Source organism: Trachurus japonicus, chromosome 6 (genome assembly GCF_045865225.1).
Source record: "Trachurus japonicus isolate A0001 chromosome 6, Traja_1.0".
NCBI lineage: Eukaryota > Metazoa > Chordata > Actinopteri > Carangiformes > Carangidae > Trachurus > Trachurus japonicus.
Window position 1 is genome coordinate 18,218,756 of NC_140912.1, and position 18,005 is coordinate 18,236,760.

The window sequence follows — 18,005 nt, forward strand, 5'->3', positions numbered from 1 at the left end:
TTATGCACATGTAACTTTTAATATACATTATCAGACGTGTCTTTCCCTTCCCAGAGGCCGTCCCTGCCAGCTCATTCCTCACATGCTGTGAAACACAGACCACATAGTCCACAAACAGCCAATGGCAAAGGTTCTGTTTATTTCAGAGAGACTGTCTGTTGACTCAGAAGGGCCTCTTTGTATGGAGCAACAACCCATCAATGATTAAACTATTATTTTTAGCCAAAATAATGAAGACATTAGGGGTTTTCAGTTTCTTCGGGCATGTTGATCTTAAGAGTACACAAAGACAACGGACCAGGTACAGTGAGTGTGCCAGTACAAACAAATCTGATGTAAACTGGCACGGCACAATGCAATGCCGCGATAAAATGGCTTTGATCAGTTCAAGGTCGCACGGCAACGATTACCACACACTCTGCTTTTTTAGAGAGGTCCTATAACCTGAAATTTACAATTTTATAAGTACAGTGAAAAGAAGATAGGATTTCACACAAAATCCCACCATGATCCGTTTTACTCAAAGATAAATATATATATATATAAACTATTGGGCTGATAATGGCTCTTCTGCTCAGACTCCTTCCAGATGTTTGCATCAAAGCTAATGACTGGATGTATGTCCCACGTTCCATGTGATGTTTGTGTGTGAGTGAGTCTGACCCTGGTCTGTTGGAGAATTCATGAGGCAGCCACTCTTCTTGTTAAGATAAAGAGGGTTTTTTTGGGGGGGTGGGTGGGTGGGGGGGTGGATGAACAGTTTAATTAATAACCACCATCCATTCCTCCTCTCCCTGACCTCAACTGTTCTCACATGCGCTCACTGGAGTCCAGACACAGGCAACTTCATGAGTTGATATCGATGGAGCTGTAGTTCACAGTGTGGATATCAGAAACAAGTCTGAGGAAAAGTGTTACCGGGCAGGAATTCAACATTAACTGAGCAGGGGACCAGGATCAGGTAAGAACTATGAGATATGTCAATGTATTTCATGTTGACTGGTGCCTGATGACTTGTTATGAGCCCGTGTTGAGCCTCTGTTTAACGAGTAGTGAGGGATGTTTGGCTGTTGTGTGGGTTGCAAGTGTGAACTGGAGATTTCTCAATCCTTGTGGGCTGCTTTCTTTTTTTTTTTTTTATCTCAAGGGAAATTACACTGAGTTAATTAAAAATTGCAGCAGGTGAGGTCTATAAAAGTAACGTTACCCATGTTGACCATGTTGTAGCCTTGAGGCTGAGGATAAAAACAAAAGTCTGTTAATCATGAGATTCAGACATGTCAAGGTTTACTGTTATTATTATTATTATAATTAAATGAGCTTCACATATGAAGACTTATGTTATGTTTGGTAAATGTAAAAAACAAACAAACAAACAGAAACATTACTCCTGTGATACATCCTGGACAGTGAGTCCTAATGATGTTACGTGCACTGAAATGTGAAGTGGGACAGGGCATAAGCAGAAGAAAAAGATTCCTTCTGTAACTCTCTAGTCGCGAGGCCTTGTGTTGGCATGGCTTTCATCCCCCCATCCCCCTGCAGGCTGCTGCTGAACATGTCGTCCCTGTGTGGGAGAGGAGAGCTGTCAGGTGTGTTGTCATAGAGACACCCAGGCTGATGTTTAATTACTTTGCAGGTGCAGATTTTAGAGGATCCTGCAGACTTAAAAGGGATGTCAGGATGGTTTCCACCATGGTCTACTGTACAACTCACACTATTTCTGTGCTTTTTGCAGAAGTAGACACAGGGTTACTGCAACTCTGTGGCCTAGTCCAACCTGTGTTGTCTGAGTTGGTGCCTGTTGACCCTCCTGAATGAATGAGTGGGTGGGCCCCGACATCAATGTGGTGGGACCGCTGCAAATCCCGCCCAGCGATGAATTCTCCATTTCAGAGAGTTCCCACCTGTTTGGTAAGTAGCTTCTACCTGAGAGGAACTAGCTCAAAGGAGGACAAAGGCTAGGTGCTATCATCAGCCTGGTAACATGCTCACAGTGCAGAATGAACATGCTAGCAGGTGTAATGTCAACATATTCACATGTTAGCAACCGTAGCCAACGTGCAAATTATTAAGCACAATGTGCAGATGAGGGTTAGTTTGGGCACATTTTGATCACATTGTGGAGCTGGATGGAAAATAAGCACATCACTTACATTATTACAAGTCATCAATGTCTGTACAGTAAGTTTCAAGGAATCCAGTCGGTACTTGTGTGGAGATACTCCACTCAAAACCCACAAATGTTAACCTCATGGTGGTGTAATGCGAAAAGTCAGAGGATCGCCACCATCATTTGGATTCATCCTGTGGGAACCATGAATGTTTGTATAGAATTTCATGGAAATACATTCAATAGTTAATAATTAAAACAGTAAACAAACGTTTATTTGTGATTTTTGAGTGACTCTTACTTTTTTGAATTTATGTTTCCATGTTTGGCGTTTTTAAATCTCACCTGCACAACCTGTTTATTGTATTTTAGTTATTTTTGCTTGCTTGTTTATAATGTTGTGCAGAGAAAATGCCTATCAGATATTTTAGACACTGCCAATAAATATTACCTTTTATATCTAACTGTACAGTGAATCAATACAAATGTAAAAACATGCAAAAAAAAAAATAGAAACACCTTACCACAAACACAGAAAACGAACACTGCAAAAGATACACTTGTTTTTTTTAATTGATTTACTCTCATTACTATAAATGAGTTGGAAAAAATAAGAGAAACACCTGTCAGCATAACAGCCTACAATTCAACAGCTAATTCAACAAAAGGTACGCATACATCTGTAAATATTCATGGTTGCACATGTCCCTTCTAATAGATTCATAGAAAGGTTCACAGCTGTGCCTGGCCCACAAATCCAGCCCTCCATTCAGTAGCAATCAGCACTGTATTGCCCAAATCGGAAAATGACTTCACCCTTCAACCAGCTACTTGTAATAATGTAAAGGAAGGCGACTTGGTGGTTAATGAGTAGCTGCACCGACCTTTGCTCCCCTTAAGATTTCTCCAGCACAGGTGCGAAGTAGTTGAGTTCTTCGTCTGCCAGGCTCACGTCCTCAGAGACAGGCCTCGCATTAGGACAAATAAATGGAAGATGATTTTTTTAGTCGGTCATGAAGGAAGGACCGACCTACAAAACAGAGTTGAGCTGCCACGCCATCAGAGAGTCTCTGAGTAGTCTGTGTGTTTGGTCACACTGAGAGGGCCATGGTCCAGACCAAGTCTTCAAGAGGTCAGTCTTATCTACCTGTAGTTTACTGATATTGTATTAGTATCATGAGCGTCTGCTTGTTTTAATGACAGATTTGAGCATCTGACTAAATGTCAGTAGAGTAGAGCGATGATTCTTGTGGACAACAATTTGAAGCGGTCTTCAATCACCTCAGAAAGGTTCTGAAAAGAAACATCGTGTCTTGAATATATTACAGCTGCTCAGGAAATCAGTCTTGGAGAAACTACAGTAGGATCCTGTGAACGTTCTTGTATTAGTTTCATAATCGACAACTTGTTTGGAGTGGAGTTACATGTCATCCCAAAAGACACAGTGTTCTGTGGGAGCGAGTTGTTAATCATTTATTAGTTTATAGTATGTGTTGTGTGTATTACCGACCGCTGCTGAGCCTGTTTCTGCTCTAACTGCTTCTCAAGGGAAGCACTTGAAATGTTTTGTTCTGTTTTTCTGATCAAAACTGAGGTTTTTAAGGACACAGTGTTATACAGATTGTATGGGTCAACCTGTGATGTGAAAGTCACGTGTGGTAATGTTCCCACTGATTTTACAGCCTTCAAACGAAATACTGTATTTGGGTTCATTATCTTTTTCTTTTTTTTTTTAGGTCCAATCAAGTTTACTGTGCAATATATATATATTTTTAAATGGGAACAGGCATATACAATGTATAAACCGACAATACACTGACCAAAAAACAGACAAACGACAGAGCAAACCTAACAACACAACAAAACATGGCCAAAACAGGACAGAAAAGCAAAAAACACGCACAAGAAAAATAAAACAAAACAAAACAAAAGAACAAACAACTACAACAAAAAAAGGATGTGAAACTATTAAAATTAAATTAACAGTAACTACTTAGTATACATTCACTCATTATCTTGATTTCCAGCCACAGTCTTTGGTAAATAAACTGCATACTCCCTGTCCAGCATCAAGAAACACACAGACACCGTTCAGCAATGGTGTCTGATACACTGTCCCCAATTGACATTAATAATAAATAGAAACAAACACATGGCAGGTTTATGTAGTGGTGTCTCGGAGACAATTTTTGAGACACAGAGGTAAATGTGACTTGACTTAACACTATTTCACTTTCATTTGGTGTGTGAGTGTGTCCTTGAAATTGCTAGTAAAATCTTGACTCAGGGTCAATTTACTAGTTTTGTATTTCAAAGCTTTCAACAACATCTCTAAGCTTCCTCAGCACACTGAATTTGCTGAGCTGACACAGTCGACAGGTTTCATGTCATGTGATGACGACTAAGCTGTATCAGTCCGGTAAAGAAGGTCTTGAGATGCAGATATAAGGAGTGAAAAGAGAGCGAAGTATCTTGTCTCTACAAGCGGTTTAATTTATCTCTTCTTCCTGTGTTAGATATTCTGGCAGATCACAGCAGTCCTCTCCTGCAGGATCCTGACCTCTTGCCCTTCACCAACTATCCCAGCATGCAGTACCCGGTCATGGAGCCGCCCATGTCTTCCACACCATACTACTCCAATCAGAACTACTACCCTCAGTACAATGGGGATGAATGGTACTCACACACAGGGATATATGAACTGAGAAAAGGACCGCTGGAGGTCAGCTATGATGCTGAGATAGAGGAGACGTCTGCCGTGGTGCCTACCGTGTGCAAGAGGACGCGGCACATGTCACACGCTGGACGGGTCAAAGGGGAGGAACTGTGTGTTGTATGTGGAGACAAGGCCTCTGGATACCACTATAATGCTCTCACCTGTGAGGGCTGTAAAGGTGAGACTTGAAATCATAACATACATAACCATATGATAAACTGCTAAACTGCATTTCGTTGTTTTTATCAGACAATGACAATAAAACTTCTATTCTATTCTACATTCTCAATAATAGTAGTGGATCAGTTCATGTTTTTGATTAGACTCACCAATAAAGGTAGCTGATAACCACAAGAAACTATTTCACCTTAAAACAACAGCTTCCAAATCTTGGCAATGGTACACCAACTTGTAATAAGGAGAATGACACTGTTCACTTGTTTTGCATTAGAGTCTCTCGTGAGAAATGTGTAAAGCTTTACAGTGCTGCCTCCACTTGTGACAGACTGGACTCTGAGCCAAACAGAATTTAATGCACCAACATTATGCAAATACCACACGTGGCTGTCAAGGCCACTGTTGCTGTTGCTCAGCAAAAAATAGTTTAAAGGAAGATTATATTAATTTGTTCAGTTTCTCTTTCAACTTTAAAAATTATTTTGACCATGAATCAGAATGTAGGGGGGAAAAAATCACTTATAATTTAATCTCTCATTCAAAAAAGAGTTGTGCACAAGGAAGTAATGTTGTGTCGTGTATAAAAAACGACTTTCACTGAGTCTTTTTTATATTTTTTATAGGCTCCTCTACTTATTTGACCCAGCTTTGTCAGTTTAAAGTGCATGTCCTGGCACACTTGCTCAATAAGGCAGCATACCTAGAGAATGACATTTGGCCCACATGTTGACTTTTTAGATTCCACCCATGACAGGGATGTTCATCCAGTCCAAACAACAGCAGGTGAAAAGTAATATGTGAGCATGTGTCATGCAAAATGTTGAAAATGGACTGAAAATTACTCAGTTAATACCTTCTGCTGATAAAAAGTAATTAAAGATTGTTTAATTGTACACAACAACTTGATGCTGTACTCTGTGGACTAATAGAGAACTCCACAGAGAGGTTTGGACGCTCAGAGTGGGCTGCTTCGCCATCGCCATCCTGGCAGGGCCAGACTCCACCATAAACACTTTGAACTTGAACCTGATGTGTGTGTGTGTGTGGAGCCAAGACATTGGTGCATGTTGGTTTAATAACTGCTGCAAACATGTGCTCCGGTTAGCATCATTAACAAAGCAGAGCGTCTGGGGCTTTTTGCTTAAAGGTTATCTCTCGGTTTATTGATTTGCTTGCTAACTAAGCTAACAAGCCAGTATAGGAGACACCAATACCTGCTAATTTGTGCTATCAGACAAAAATATTACAATTTTACTCATCTCAAACTACACGAACGTGCAGTTACTCAAATTAGTATGGGTGAGGCCAATTTAAGCGGTTAGCGGTGAGTTTTTATGACAGTGAAAATATGCTGTATCAGAAACTGTAGGGGGAGCTCCATAGAGGGTTAGGGTTAGGGACTTGTGAATATTTTAATACATGCCTCAATTGGCCATTTTTAGGAACTGCCGTTTTTTGTAATTTCAGTAGCTTAACTCTACAACCCTAGAGGTTTAACAGATACTGTTGTATTTACAGTCAGTTCTTGAGTTTGGTCAGACATTCAGACTGGTTTAACGAGGACAAAGGAGATACAATGGAATTTCACAATAAGAGCATGAGCACTTAACAACCGGCATGTAAAAGTTATCAACCTGCTGACAGCGAAGTCACGGCCTTCAGCAGCTCCTCCCCATGTTTTTATGACGCTGTGAATTTGCTGTGATTCCTGCCAAACCACAGGATGAATGGATCTGAGTGTAATTCCACTCTGTGAGGTTGGACAATGCCAGGAGCACAGCAGCTGGCCTCTGCTGCCATTTGACTGAGAATAGGCTCAGGTCGGCCTGGTACGGCTGCCAGATTGGGTTCCCTCTCAGCTTTCTGTTGTACAATGCAGGAGCAACCTGAGCTCAGTTACGCTAATGCATGTCATTGTGTTTAATGTTGTATGTCAGAATGTCTAATAACTGTTCCAAAGTTATTTTATGTGCGTGTGTGTGTGTGTGTGTGTGTGTGTGTGTGTGTGTGTGTGTGTGTGTGTGTGTGTGTTGCTCTTGTTGCTTCCCTACTACCTGCTGGCTTCACTGGATCTCCTGTGTGACATAATAAGAGCAGTGTGTAAATATGAGGCTGTCATTTTATTTCTTTCTGATTATGATAATAATTTGTCAGTCTTCATGGTTAAAAAGCTCAAATCTGCATCTGCATTACTGTGTAACGGTGATATATAATTCATATCATGTATTTAAGTGTCATTATGAAGTATAATTATCACTGTAACCATTTGTAGCCAAGTGGTTATAGTGTGTAGCCACATAATTGATTGGGACCTCTGTTCTATATCAATCTTTCTGTCCGTGTTTGCCAATTGCCTAAATATTCTCCTTTAAAGTACAATTTGAACAAATAAGAAATCTGAGATTAATTGGTGATTAATTGCAAGAAGATATTTTTACGGTAATTGACTTATTGACAGCCCTGATAGATATAAATACATTATAAATGTAAATAAAATAATAATGATAATGATGATAATAATAAATACATATAAAAAAAATAATCTGAAAAATTCCAGTGTTGAGATTAAAGTTAAACCACATGAACATTATAAGTGCATGCGAATGCATTATTGTGGCCCAACATCACATTCTGTATGTATTAAAACAGCTAATTGTTGTGTTTCTGATCTCTGCATGCATAGACCTATCTCTATCAAAGAAAAGAACAAAGTCCCGCGCCTTTGTATCAGCATCTTCTGCACCATGCACATGATAATGCTTTATTTTTCCTGTGTTCAGGTTTCTTCAGACGGAGCATAACAAAGAATGCAGTGTACAAATGCAAGAGTGGTGGAAACTGTGAGATGGACATGTACATGCGCAGGAAATGCCAGGAGTGCCGGCTAAGAAAGTGCAAAGAAATGGGCATGCTGGCTGAGTGTGAGTGTCACCTCTTGTACCTGTTCATGCAAAACAAATAATCATCAATTAATACGACGAGGAATGAAAATGTAGGTGTATTTCTGCTGGCTATTGTGCATCAGTTCAAACTGATTGGCAGCATCCACATGCACATACTATAATATCCAAAGAAGCTGCCAAAGGCTGCATTGGTGAGCCCTTATTTTCCATTCTGACATGGGGTGTTGGATTTTACTGAGGGATTGAATATCACATAAGCGACAAAAGGACAGGTCCAGCTTTTGTTACTGTTACAGGAATAGAAGCAGCTGAACAGATGCCTTAAGCTTCATTTAAGAAATATGAAGGAATTTGCTGCAGGTTTTCTTAACATTGTTGTCTGCTGGGACATGTAGCCATCTGTGTTTTTCGAATACAAAGTGTGTGAGGAAAACATGAGATTGGCCATTACTAATGTGAAAAATGTAGTAATTGCTCTGAAGTCTTTAGAGGATTATTAGTTATTGGGTCTATTAGGAGCTGTCAGTTGAAGAGAGAGGGAGGACAGACTAGACTCCTGTTGCTCATAAATAGTGCAAAGAAGTTGTGATGAATATTGCAGTGCGGCAGGCTTACATGAGTTGCACCTGCAGGTGCAGCAAGAGCTCAACAAATTAGATATTTTTGGTCATAGTGTGAAAAAACAGATTTAATTTATTGAAGAGGCTGCCGTCTTGTTTCTTTGACCACTCTCCCCACTGTAAAGTTCTACATTCATGCTTCATTACAACAGAAGATGAAAGTTACATCCAGAGAGTAAACAGAATTAATTAAAAGACACAATAAAGAAAGCATTATAGGGATGTGAGATAATATGAAAGTGTTGGATCAGTGAGAAGTAAGGATCAAGTTACTCTGGATATAAAACGTCATGTTGAAATATTAATGGGAACATTAACAAAAGAAAGATTCATATCCACCAGTGTTTCTACGCAGTTTGGGAGCAGTATTTGATACAATTTTGATACGGCCTCATGATGAATGAAAATGAACATTTATAAGTGCATGGTATGTGTGTTGAATAAAGAGCTGTGAGGTAGTTAACACACATAGTGAAGCCTTCATCACTGCTGGCAGGCCTGCTGACGGAGATCCAGTGTAAATCTAAAAGGCTGCGGAAGAACACCAAGGCCTCCCCGGGGCAGTCGACCGGAGACGAGACAGAGGGGGCAGACAACACAGACAGCAAACAGGTCACCTCAACCACCAAACTGTCAAAGGTAATCACAACCCTTGCCAAATAGTCTTAGTGGTTTGCATTTGATAGATTTTTCCCAAATCCGCTGATTTTATCATAAAAGTTTCACCACTTAATTGCCTTGTGGTTCTGGTCTCTGTTTTTAAATCCAGGAAAAAGTTGAAATCACCAAAGAGCAGCAGGCACTGATGAAGATCATTGTAGACGCTTATAACAGACATCAAATCCCTCAAGACATGGCCAAGAAACTGGTATATTATCACTACTACGTCATCAAACTTGATGTTTTCTAATGTGTCTGAGTTACTTCCATCAAAAGATTTCAACAGATGTGCTGCTGACATTTGACAGCAGTGAAAGCAGCTCGTGCCCCTTTTTGTGTGTCAGTACAGATCTATCCAAAGTCCATCCATGAAAGCTTGTTATAAGGGATGCACGATAACTATCTATCGGTACAGATAATTACTGGCCAATAAATTATCAGCAAATACACAGATAAGGCCGATAATGACATTACTAGAGCCAATTCCAATTAGCCAACTTTGCCGTGATTTTCCTCATTTTCAGTCAGTTTGCCCCCCTAAGTTGATTTGAAACATTAATGAATATTGATTTTGAAGTCATAACTGTTCTTGTTTTTGTTGATTACAGTAGTGATGTCAGTTATATTATTGTGTTGAGTCAGAGGCAGAGCTATAATGTTTAATTCATCTTTACTCACTACATCTTAGCCTCTCTTAACCTCATACAAACTATTAAAACGTTATCGGTTGTTGGTATCAGTGGGAAAAAAGTGTTATTAAAGAGTTATTGTGCATCCCTATTTGTTGTATCACATTCTTAGAAATTAGACATCCTCATTGTGTGATCTCCTGCTCCTCTCAGAGGATCTGGTCTGTTTCTGTGTTGTTTACTGTTGTTGTTTCCCCCGCAGCTTCAAGAACAGTACAGTGCCGAGGAAAACTTCCTCCTGTTAACAGAAATGGCCACGAGTCAAGTTCAAGTTCTGGTGGAGTTTACAAAAAATATTCCAGGTATGAGTGTTTTCAGATGCTGTGGAGTGAGAGACCGTGGCCAGAGGCATAGCACACACTGACAGTGTAAACAGAAGTGGCCTACTTGTTACTTGCTGATTGGAATGAATGGTTTTATCTGACTCTGCATGTGCTGCAGGCTTTCTGACTCTGGATCACGAAGATCAGATCGCTCTGCTGAAGGGTTCGGCTGTGGAGGCCATGTTCCTGCGCTCGGCCCAGGTTTTCAGCAAGAAAATGCCCAACGGACACACAGAAGTTTTAGAGGAGAGGATACGCAAGAGTGGTGAGTAAGATGTTACAGCAAAAAAAATTTAAAAAATATATCCGTTTCTGTTCTGTACTGGACTTCGAACTTACCAACAAACCCTCTAGATGTTCACTATACAAAATCCAGTCATCCTTGTGATGTAGTGTATTATTTTCTGGTTCGTGACCTTCATGAGTCCAGGTCGCTTCTTGCTCCACCAGTTGTTGCATTGTGACATCTGTAGCTCCACCTGCAGAAAAGTCTAATCAGATCCTTCTTTACTAATTGATCTGCCTGATCTGTGTGATGCAGCCAGGCGATGCGTGCACTGCTGACCTGTTGATCTCTGGCTCGGTGTAGGTTACACATGCACACACACCCTCGCTGGCTACAGTTACACTTGTTTCAAGTGTGTGTGAGGAGAAGACTCAAAGTAAACCCAGCTCTGTCATGGCACTGGGTTTAATTTATTAAAACACAAATAGATGCTTCTGACATTTTTTACATTTATACTGTTTTTGCCACCTCCATATTATACACATATATGCCATATCACAAAGTTATGTATATTTATATGTGTCATTATGTCAACCAGGATGGACAGTTAGACAGACAGTTGCTGTGATGGCAGGGGTGTGTGTGTGTGTGTGTGTGTGTGTGTGTGTGTGTGTGTGTGTCGCTGGGTCCCTTGGCGCATCGCCTGTGTGAATAGTGGGGATAGAAGATATTCACACTAAAGGCCAGTCTGTGAGAGTAAGGGAGCAAAGCTGTCTGAAGAGACCATTGTCCCTTATCAAAACATCAAGGGTGCTATTGTCCACTTCTCTCCCTCTGAGCCTCACTGGCATTTCTGAATGCTTCATGATGTGTCCAAGCAGACAGACACTCTCTGCCAGTTTGGAAAAAAATGAACACAAACATTTGAAGTCATATCGAGAGCGGTTTTTGTAATATTCATCCTCATTTATTATTGAATCATTACCTGAGGCAGAAAAGCAGCCAAGCTGATATCTGTTATGTGCTGAAGGGTATCTGCAGATCCTGCTGCACTGCAACTACAGTATTTATATATGCACAAGATACATATACCATCAAAAGCTGGTTAAGACATTATACAATCATAATGTGTCAGATGCAATATTCTCCTTATATACTTTACCTGAACTGACTCTGATCCAACCCTTCATTTGTCATAACTTGAACAGATATTGTTCATTTTAAAATTACTTTTATCCTTTCAAATTGTATTGCTTGTGTATTTTCCCCCCTCTCTCGTATCTCCCCTTCTTCTCCAGTTCACCTGTAACACTCCCCTCAGTACAACACAAAACAACACAACACAAATCAGACCTTTGACCTACTGATTTACAACTGAACTTTGACAGCCTCTACTGTATAAATAAAACATAAAAGGATAACTACACTGTTTTTATGTATTCAGATTATTTAGCTGTTTATACCATTATTTATTATCAAATTAATAGGAATAGTACTGAAGATGACAACATGGTGATGTTTGACTTTGGTCTACTCTGTATAGGGAATGAATGGACCTTTTTAAATGAAGAGTGTAAAGTTTTTTAGTTGGAAATGTACAGTGTTGTCCAGAAACACCTGCCACCATCCTTCTGATAAAGAGTGTGTGAGTGTATTGTCTTAGCTGTGGATGATCATACTCTATAGCTGCAGGGACGACTCTTGATTTAATGTCCTGGCTCAAAGTGCAGATTGTTATGTAAGACAAACTCTTTCTACTGCTCTTATGTTTATTGCTTCTGCTCCCGTACTGTATATTGTGTCATGTTTTGCAGTTAAACAAACTGTCTGGGCTAAATCCATTAGAGTGGATTTAAAACTACAGTATATGAAACTTCATCACTCAGAATCTCATGGTTGATAACAGCCAGTCTTGCTCCTTCTGTTTTTCTCTTGTGTGTGCTGTATCTTGTCTTATCTTTGATCTAAACCAGAGCATTGATAAAATGAGCTGGAACTACTGTAAGTAATCAAATATTGTAATTAAACTAAGACAGCGTATTGCTCATGCTATCACTGATTAAAGGACTGTCCTTGACCTTGTCAAGAGCACGCCTTGCAGAGTGTGTTGTGCCGATGTGCTGCAAGATTTTTGAAAACTGGATTATGAAGCCAAAAATCCCTTTTTTCCCCTTCTACTGCAGGTATATCAGAGGAATTCATGACACCTATGTTCAACTTTTACAAAAGCATCGGTGAACTCCACATGGTCCTTGAGGAACAGGCTCTCCTCACAGCCATAACCATCTTGACACCAGGTATTATCTCACTTATCCAGAGAGTTTATGTCACTGTGCAGGTGTGTGTACGTCTGTCTGCAGCTCATGCCTTGTCGTCACGCCTTCCGTCTCCAGATAGGCCTTATGTGAAGGATCAGCAGGCCGTCGAGAGACTTCAGGAGCCAATGCTGGACGTGCTGAAGAAGCTGTGCACCCTGCAGCATCCGCAGGAGCCGCAGCACTTTGCTCGTCTGCTGGGCCGTCTGACGGAGCTGAGAACACTCAACCACTACCACGCAGAGATGCTCACATCTTGGAGGATGAACGACCACAAATTTACCCCCCTGCTCTGTGAGATCTGGGACGTACAGTGACGCAACAGGAGGAGGGCAGAAATCAGTAGCTCAGGGGCGATGATGATAACACGAAGGATTTAACTTGCAAGACACAGTCGTGGTCCAGCGGCAGGATGTGGAATCAAATCCCCGCGCAAGCTGTTTGTCTCTGTGTTATCTGACCTTGATGGCATTAGTCATGTGTTGACTTGGTTTAGAGTATTGTTTGTGTTTATTCGGCTCATGGTTTTTTTTTTCATGGCTCACACCATCATCATGTCTATTTGTTGTTTGATTAAGCCCACTTTGACGTGTAGAGGCATTTGAGACTATGCCAGTGTGTTCAGCACAAAGAGAAAACCACAGAAAGGTTTGGATAAAGCCGACTCCTCATTACTTACAACATCATGTAATATAATCTGGATGGCCTAGCACAGTTAATCAGGCAAGTAAAGTACAAACACTGGAACAGAGATGGTGCTCATACAAAGTGTAATGTTCAGGTTATATCCTGTTTAATAAAGGCCTCATTTATTTTTATTTGTTAAACCGGTAAGGTATTCGTAGATCTCGCCACATGTACAGTACATGTCATCTGCAAACATTTTAAGTTCTGTCTCTGTTCTGATTAACAGACAAATTGTTTAAGTGTTTTGTTTATGGTTGTTTTCATACAGACAATGAGCACAGAGGAAACAGCTGTTCAGTGAGGACATGCAGATATATCATCTGCTACATCTGGAAAAATCTAAATTTTTGTTCCCTTTAACCAAATTTGTGTGCAAATTATTCAATAATTGACAAAACAACAGTCAATTGGCAAAATATTTTAACTCATGCAAATGTGTATTCCCAATTGTTAAACATTCAACAGTAAAAGAATAAAAATAGTTTTTTGTGCCTTATTTATGCCTCTGTTAAAACCTCTGCTGATAGTTCATCGCAGTGGGCCGCCAGAACAATGGACCTCAGTTAAAGGACCATTTGTGTTTTTTGTATATTTTACCCAATTTTCTATAATTAAAAGATATTTAACATTGTGGTTGAATGTCCAGTTCTTTCTTTCTTTCTTTCTTTCTTTCTTTCTTTCTTTCTTTCTTTCTTTCTTTCTCTCTCTCTCTCTCTTTTTCACACATATATGTTACCTTGTACCTAATGCAATTTGTGTTATTTTCCATAGAGAAGAAAAACAACTTTCATCAAACAAGTTCATTAAAGTGTATGAATTTATTAGATTAGCCTCAAATGCACATAAACAGATACAGTATATCCACAATACAAATGTTCCGTATTAAACTTAGCTGTCACCATTCATGACGATTCATGTTAAAGGCTTTACAGTTAATTTTACCTAACACAGCGATTAAACTTTACATAATGTACACAATTGCCCTTGTGCCACATAACGATCATTTTCACATGTAATAAACATTTTAAACACAAAGAAAATATGTATGTATGTGAACTAAAAACCAAATTTTATTTTCCTATCAATAATTTAAGATAAAGAAACACGAACAACAGCCGACATTTTCTTTTTGTTTCACAGCGAATTGCACTTGGAGAACAGAAATAGCCCTCCTGCATGCTGGTTACTGTCCAAAATTGTAATGTGGCACCACCTTGTGGAATAATCTGGCAACAGATATTTTTACTTAAAAGAATGAAGAGGGAAAAAATGCAAAGAAACACATATACATCCACTAAGCTGACCACAGATTCAAGTTTTCTTTTCTTCTTCACCCACATGGAAACAACCTACAGATTTTCTGCAAAAAGAAACACTGTGAGTTGTGTTTTTCTGCCCTTTTCTTTTATGTAAGAAGTCATTTAGAAGTGAGTTCTGTCCTGGTTGTCTGGAGGTGTGAGTGGTGCTTCTTCAGGATAAACCAGGAAGCCAGAGAAGGTGGTGTACCTCCCCTGGTTGCTGTAGACGGCAAAACGCTCATCCTGCTGACTGTACAGCCAGACACTTTCTCCCTGGTTAAGAGACAGCAGCAAACTTTGACTCTGCATCTCCCGTCTCTTCGATGTGTCTTCGTCAAACACCATCGCCTGCACCTCGCCCTTTCCCGTCATCAGCTTCACAGAAACAGCCTTGCGTGGGTGTTTCCCCACAGTGAAGGCAAAGAAGTACGCCCCCGGGAAGTGGCAAGTGAACAGGCCTGAGGTTTTGTTGAAGTGGCCCCCGATGTTGACATACTCCACATCAAAGGTCAGAGCTGCCTTGTCCTGCTGCCTGCCGCTCTGACCCATGAATGTGGATGTCCGTGCCATAGAAAAGGCCGAGCGGGGCTGCTCTGATGCCTGACCTCTGGCCAGCGGGGGGCAGTTTGGGTACGACAGCCCCGATGAAGTCAGGTGGTTGCTGATGTAGCTGGTTGGGGAGACGTCAGGATAGATGAGATAACCAGAGAAGGTGATGTAAGGACCAGCGTTACTGTACAAAGCAAACTGAGGACTCTTCTGTAAAAGCAGCCACACCGTGTCCATCTCCTTCAAAGTGATCATGACACTTTGGCTTTGAACTTTCCGGCCTTTCTTGCGGTAGTCGTCATACGCTATGGCCTGCACCTCCTCCCCATTCTTCACCAGGATGACGGAGAGCATTTTCTTCGGAAACTTCCCCACTGAGAAGGAGAAGTAGTAAGCCCCAGGGACACGGCAGCGGAAGTGGCCGGTGTCTGGACTGAAATCCCCTCCGATGTTAACCATGAGCCTGTTGAAGTTCACTACCCTCTGCTTACCTCCAACCACACTGTTGGTTTGCGTGGCAGAGAAAGCAGAGTGGAGACCTGTCGTCACCATAGGGGCATGAAGGGGAGAAACCGGTCCAGAGTGTGTGATCATGATGAATAAACATGCCAGGTTGCAGCATGTGCTCCAAAGAGCTAAGGGGCGAAAAAAAAATATCAGGGAATGACAAAAAATATCAGGGAATGACAATTACAGTTGAACGACACTGAGGGTTTAATCTTTGGGATCAGTGGGTGATTGATATAGAAAGAGTTTAACATCATTCACTTTCTTGCTGATGGTGAAATGAGCCAGACAGCTGCTGGTTAGCTTAGCTTAGCACAAAGAGTGGACAGACATAAACAACAAGCCTAGCCTTGCTCGTTAATAGCTTTAAAGCTCACACAGTAACACAGTTTTGAATTTTGGGGGGGGAAAAACTGAAGAGTAAAAACAGCAGTTTAGCTCTGTAGGTGTCATACTGGGTAGATTTATTTTTATATTTTACTGTTGGACAAATCTAAGCTAAGTCCAGCTGCCACACATTTTCAAAACAAGGAGACCAGAAAGTGAAAAGGCATATTTCTGAAAAGTGGAACTTTTGTTTTAAAGTGATGACAAAGAGAGGGAATATCTGGTTCTGAAAGCTCTTTATTCTCTCTGGCCTGTGTTCAATATTTGCTTGGGATTTCTTGTAAATGAAATACCAACTCATCTAAAAAAAATAAAAATAAAAATAAAAACTTAAATGAAATAATCTGAAAAGAAAAACTACTTGTGATGAGAGGTCACTTCAACTGCCACTTCATTTAAAGTGTTGCCATCCAAAATGGCCGAGACTGGGTCTTGTGTATCAGCCAGAGATTGACCCATAATGTATCTAAGTAAAATACTTTGGCTAAGCCCTGTCGAAATAGATTTCTCAGTCAAATCAAGCAGTGTGAGCAGCAGACCCTGCAGCATGGCTGATATTGTCTGTTCTATCTGTGCACTGAGAGAAGGAAACTAGATTAGATGCTGGTTCGTCTGTTCCTGTGTTTGTTAACAATGGAAACTTTTGGAGGGTTTGTGTGGTGGGGCAGGGCAGATGCTAAAAGACGCCACTGGTGAGTGCAAATGAACAATTACACTGAAGTGTGGATAAATGGCAGTAAATCATTCATTGCTCTTATGTTGCCGTGTTTGTAAAAATTGTAGTTTGATTTAATATTTCTGGGAACTTCATTTTTTCTAAAAGTCTGCCATTGTACCTTGATACACTAACTTTTAGACACAAATTTAATTGAATAACCACTATCCCTTAAAAAGGCTCAGAAGATCTTACATGATGACTTAATGAGCGGAAACCTGTAAAGGCAACAGACATGTCATAATTATAGGCTCAGATTTTACACCTGGCTGTTTCCCCTGTTGCCTGTAATATACGTATTTTACAAAAAGCTAATGATAGATGTTTAGCGCTAAAAGTGTAGTGGCAAACCACCAGCTCAGAGAATCAGCTATAATACGGACAAAATTCAACAATCTCTGACAGGGCTGGAGACTAAGAAAAAAATGTGATTCTCCTGCTGAGGCAAATGTTAAATAATAAAAACAAATCATGCATAGATTTCTCATTCCATTCTACCTTTTATGCACAATTTGTGCCAAAAAGATTATAACAGTTACAGAAATATCAAACTCACCTGTTGGGGGATGCTGGTGCAGAAAAGGCATCCTAGATTCTTCTTAGTCAGAAAATTTTGAAGCTCTTCTTAGTTTGCTGCACGGCTAATGTCCATGTAACAGGCCTGACTCCCACTGCTTTTGTCCATACAGATCTGTCAGGGAGGAGCCCCACACTCCCTCCAATCTATAGCTCCCAATCCGACCTGCAGCACAGAAAAAAGGGAAAATTCAGCTGTACCATGCAGCCTTACTGGCCAGTGCAAGTGTTACGTCTAATTCATAGTTTGTTTTGTCTGAAAGAGGAAGAGTAGCAGAAAGTTTGAGAACTTCAGAGAAACCGTGGCCCAGAAAGGAAGCATTATCTGACAAACAGCTGCCAGAGAAGTGCCTCACACACAGGAAAACAAGTGATATAATGCTATGAACTAAATAAGAGGTAAAGTGACAAACCACCAGTTGCTAGAAATATTTTAATTAAATACATATTAATAGCAATATGACTGTATGTGTAACATACTCTTTATCTACACTTCAATAAAAATAAATATTGACAGTGGCCTAAAGAAAAAAATTCTTAGTAG

At 40.3% G+C, this 18,005-nt stretch overlaps 2 protein-coding genes across 4 annotated transcripts; one reads left to right on the top strand and one right to left on the bottom strand.

The window, feature by feature from the left end:
* Nucleotides 1-791: 791 nt before the first annotated feature.
* On the top strand, nt 792-14,062 carry nr1h4 (nuclear receptor subfamily 1, group H, member 4). Of its 3 annotated transcripts, none has more exons than XM_085779557.1 (10): nt 792-961; nt 1,739-1,914; nt 4,630-5,007; nt 7,787-7,927; nt 9,026-9,168; nt 9,299-9,397; nt 10,081-10,180; nt 10,320-10,466; nt 12,611-12,724; nt 12,821-14,062. In XM_085779557.1, the coding sequence occupies exons 2-10, from the start codon at nt 1,818-1,820 to the stop codon at nt 13,057-13,059; spliced, it is 1,458 nt and encodes a 485-aa protein (XP_085635683.1). In that variant the 5' UTR covers nt 792-961; nt 1,739-1,817; the 3' UTR covers nt 13,060-14,062. The 3 variants fall into 3 exon arrangements, with proteins under 3 accessions (XP_085635683.1, XP_085635684.1, XP_085635685.1); XM_085779558.1 differs by lacking the exon at nt 792-961 and adding an exon at nt 1,572-1,592 and having other exon boundaries at nt 12,821-13,292; XM_085779559.1 differs by lacking the exons at nt 792-961; nt 1,739-1,914 and adding an exon at nt 3,013-3,245 and having other exon boundaries at nt 12,821-13,668.
* A 650-nt stretch (nt 14,063-14,712) lies between these two features.
* Nucleotides 14,713-17,579, bottom strand: c1qtnf13 (C1q and TNF related 13). The gene is made up of 2 exons (XM_085779560.1): nt 17,442-17,579; nt 14,713-15,911 (listed from the first exon to the last, which is right to left on the bottom strand). Exons 1-2 carry the CDS (start codon nt 17,470-17,472, stop codon nt 14,851-14,853), a joined length of 1,092 nt encoding a protein of 363 aa, XP_085635686.1. The 5' UTR covers nt 17,473-17,579; the 3' UTR covers nt 14,713-14,850.
* Nucleotides 17,580-18,005: the final 426 nt, after the last annotated feature.

Bases quoted from the DNA above. Each gene is read 5' to 3' on its own strand.
- nr1h4 (XM_085779557.1), top strand. From the start codon at position 1,818: ATGAATGAGTGGGTGGGCCCCGACATCAATGTGGTGGGACCGCTGCAA. The intron at 5,008-7,786 runs GTGAGACTTGAA...TCCTGTGTTCAG, and splicing joins CACCTGTGAGGGCTGTAAAG to GTTTCTTCAGACGGAGCATA. The intron at 10,181-10,319 runs GTATGAGTGTTT...CATGTGCTGCAG, and splicing joins GTTTACAAAAAATATTCCAG to GCTTTCTGACTCTGGATCAC.
- c1qtnf13 (XM_085779560.1), bottom strand. From the start codon at position 17,472: ATGCCTTTTCTGCACCAGCATCCCCCAACAG. The intron at 15,912-17,441 runs GTGAGTTTGATA...TTCGCCCCTTAG, and splicing joins GCACCAGCATCCCCCAACAG to CTCTTTGGAGCACATGCTGC.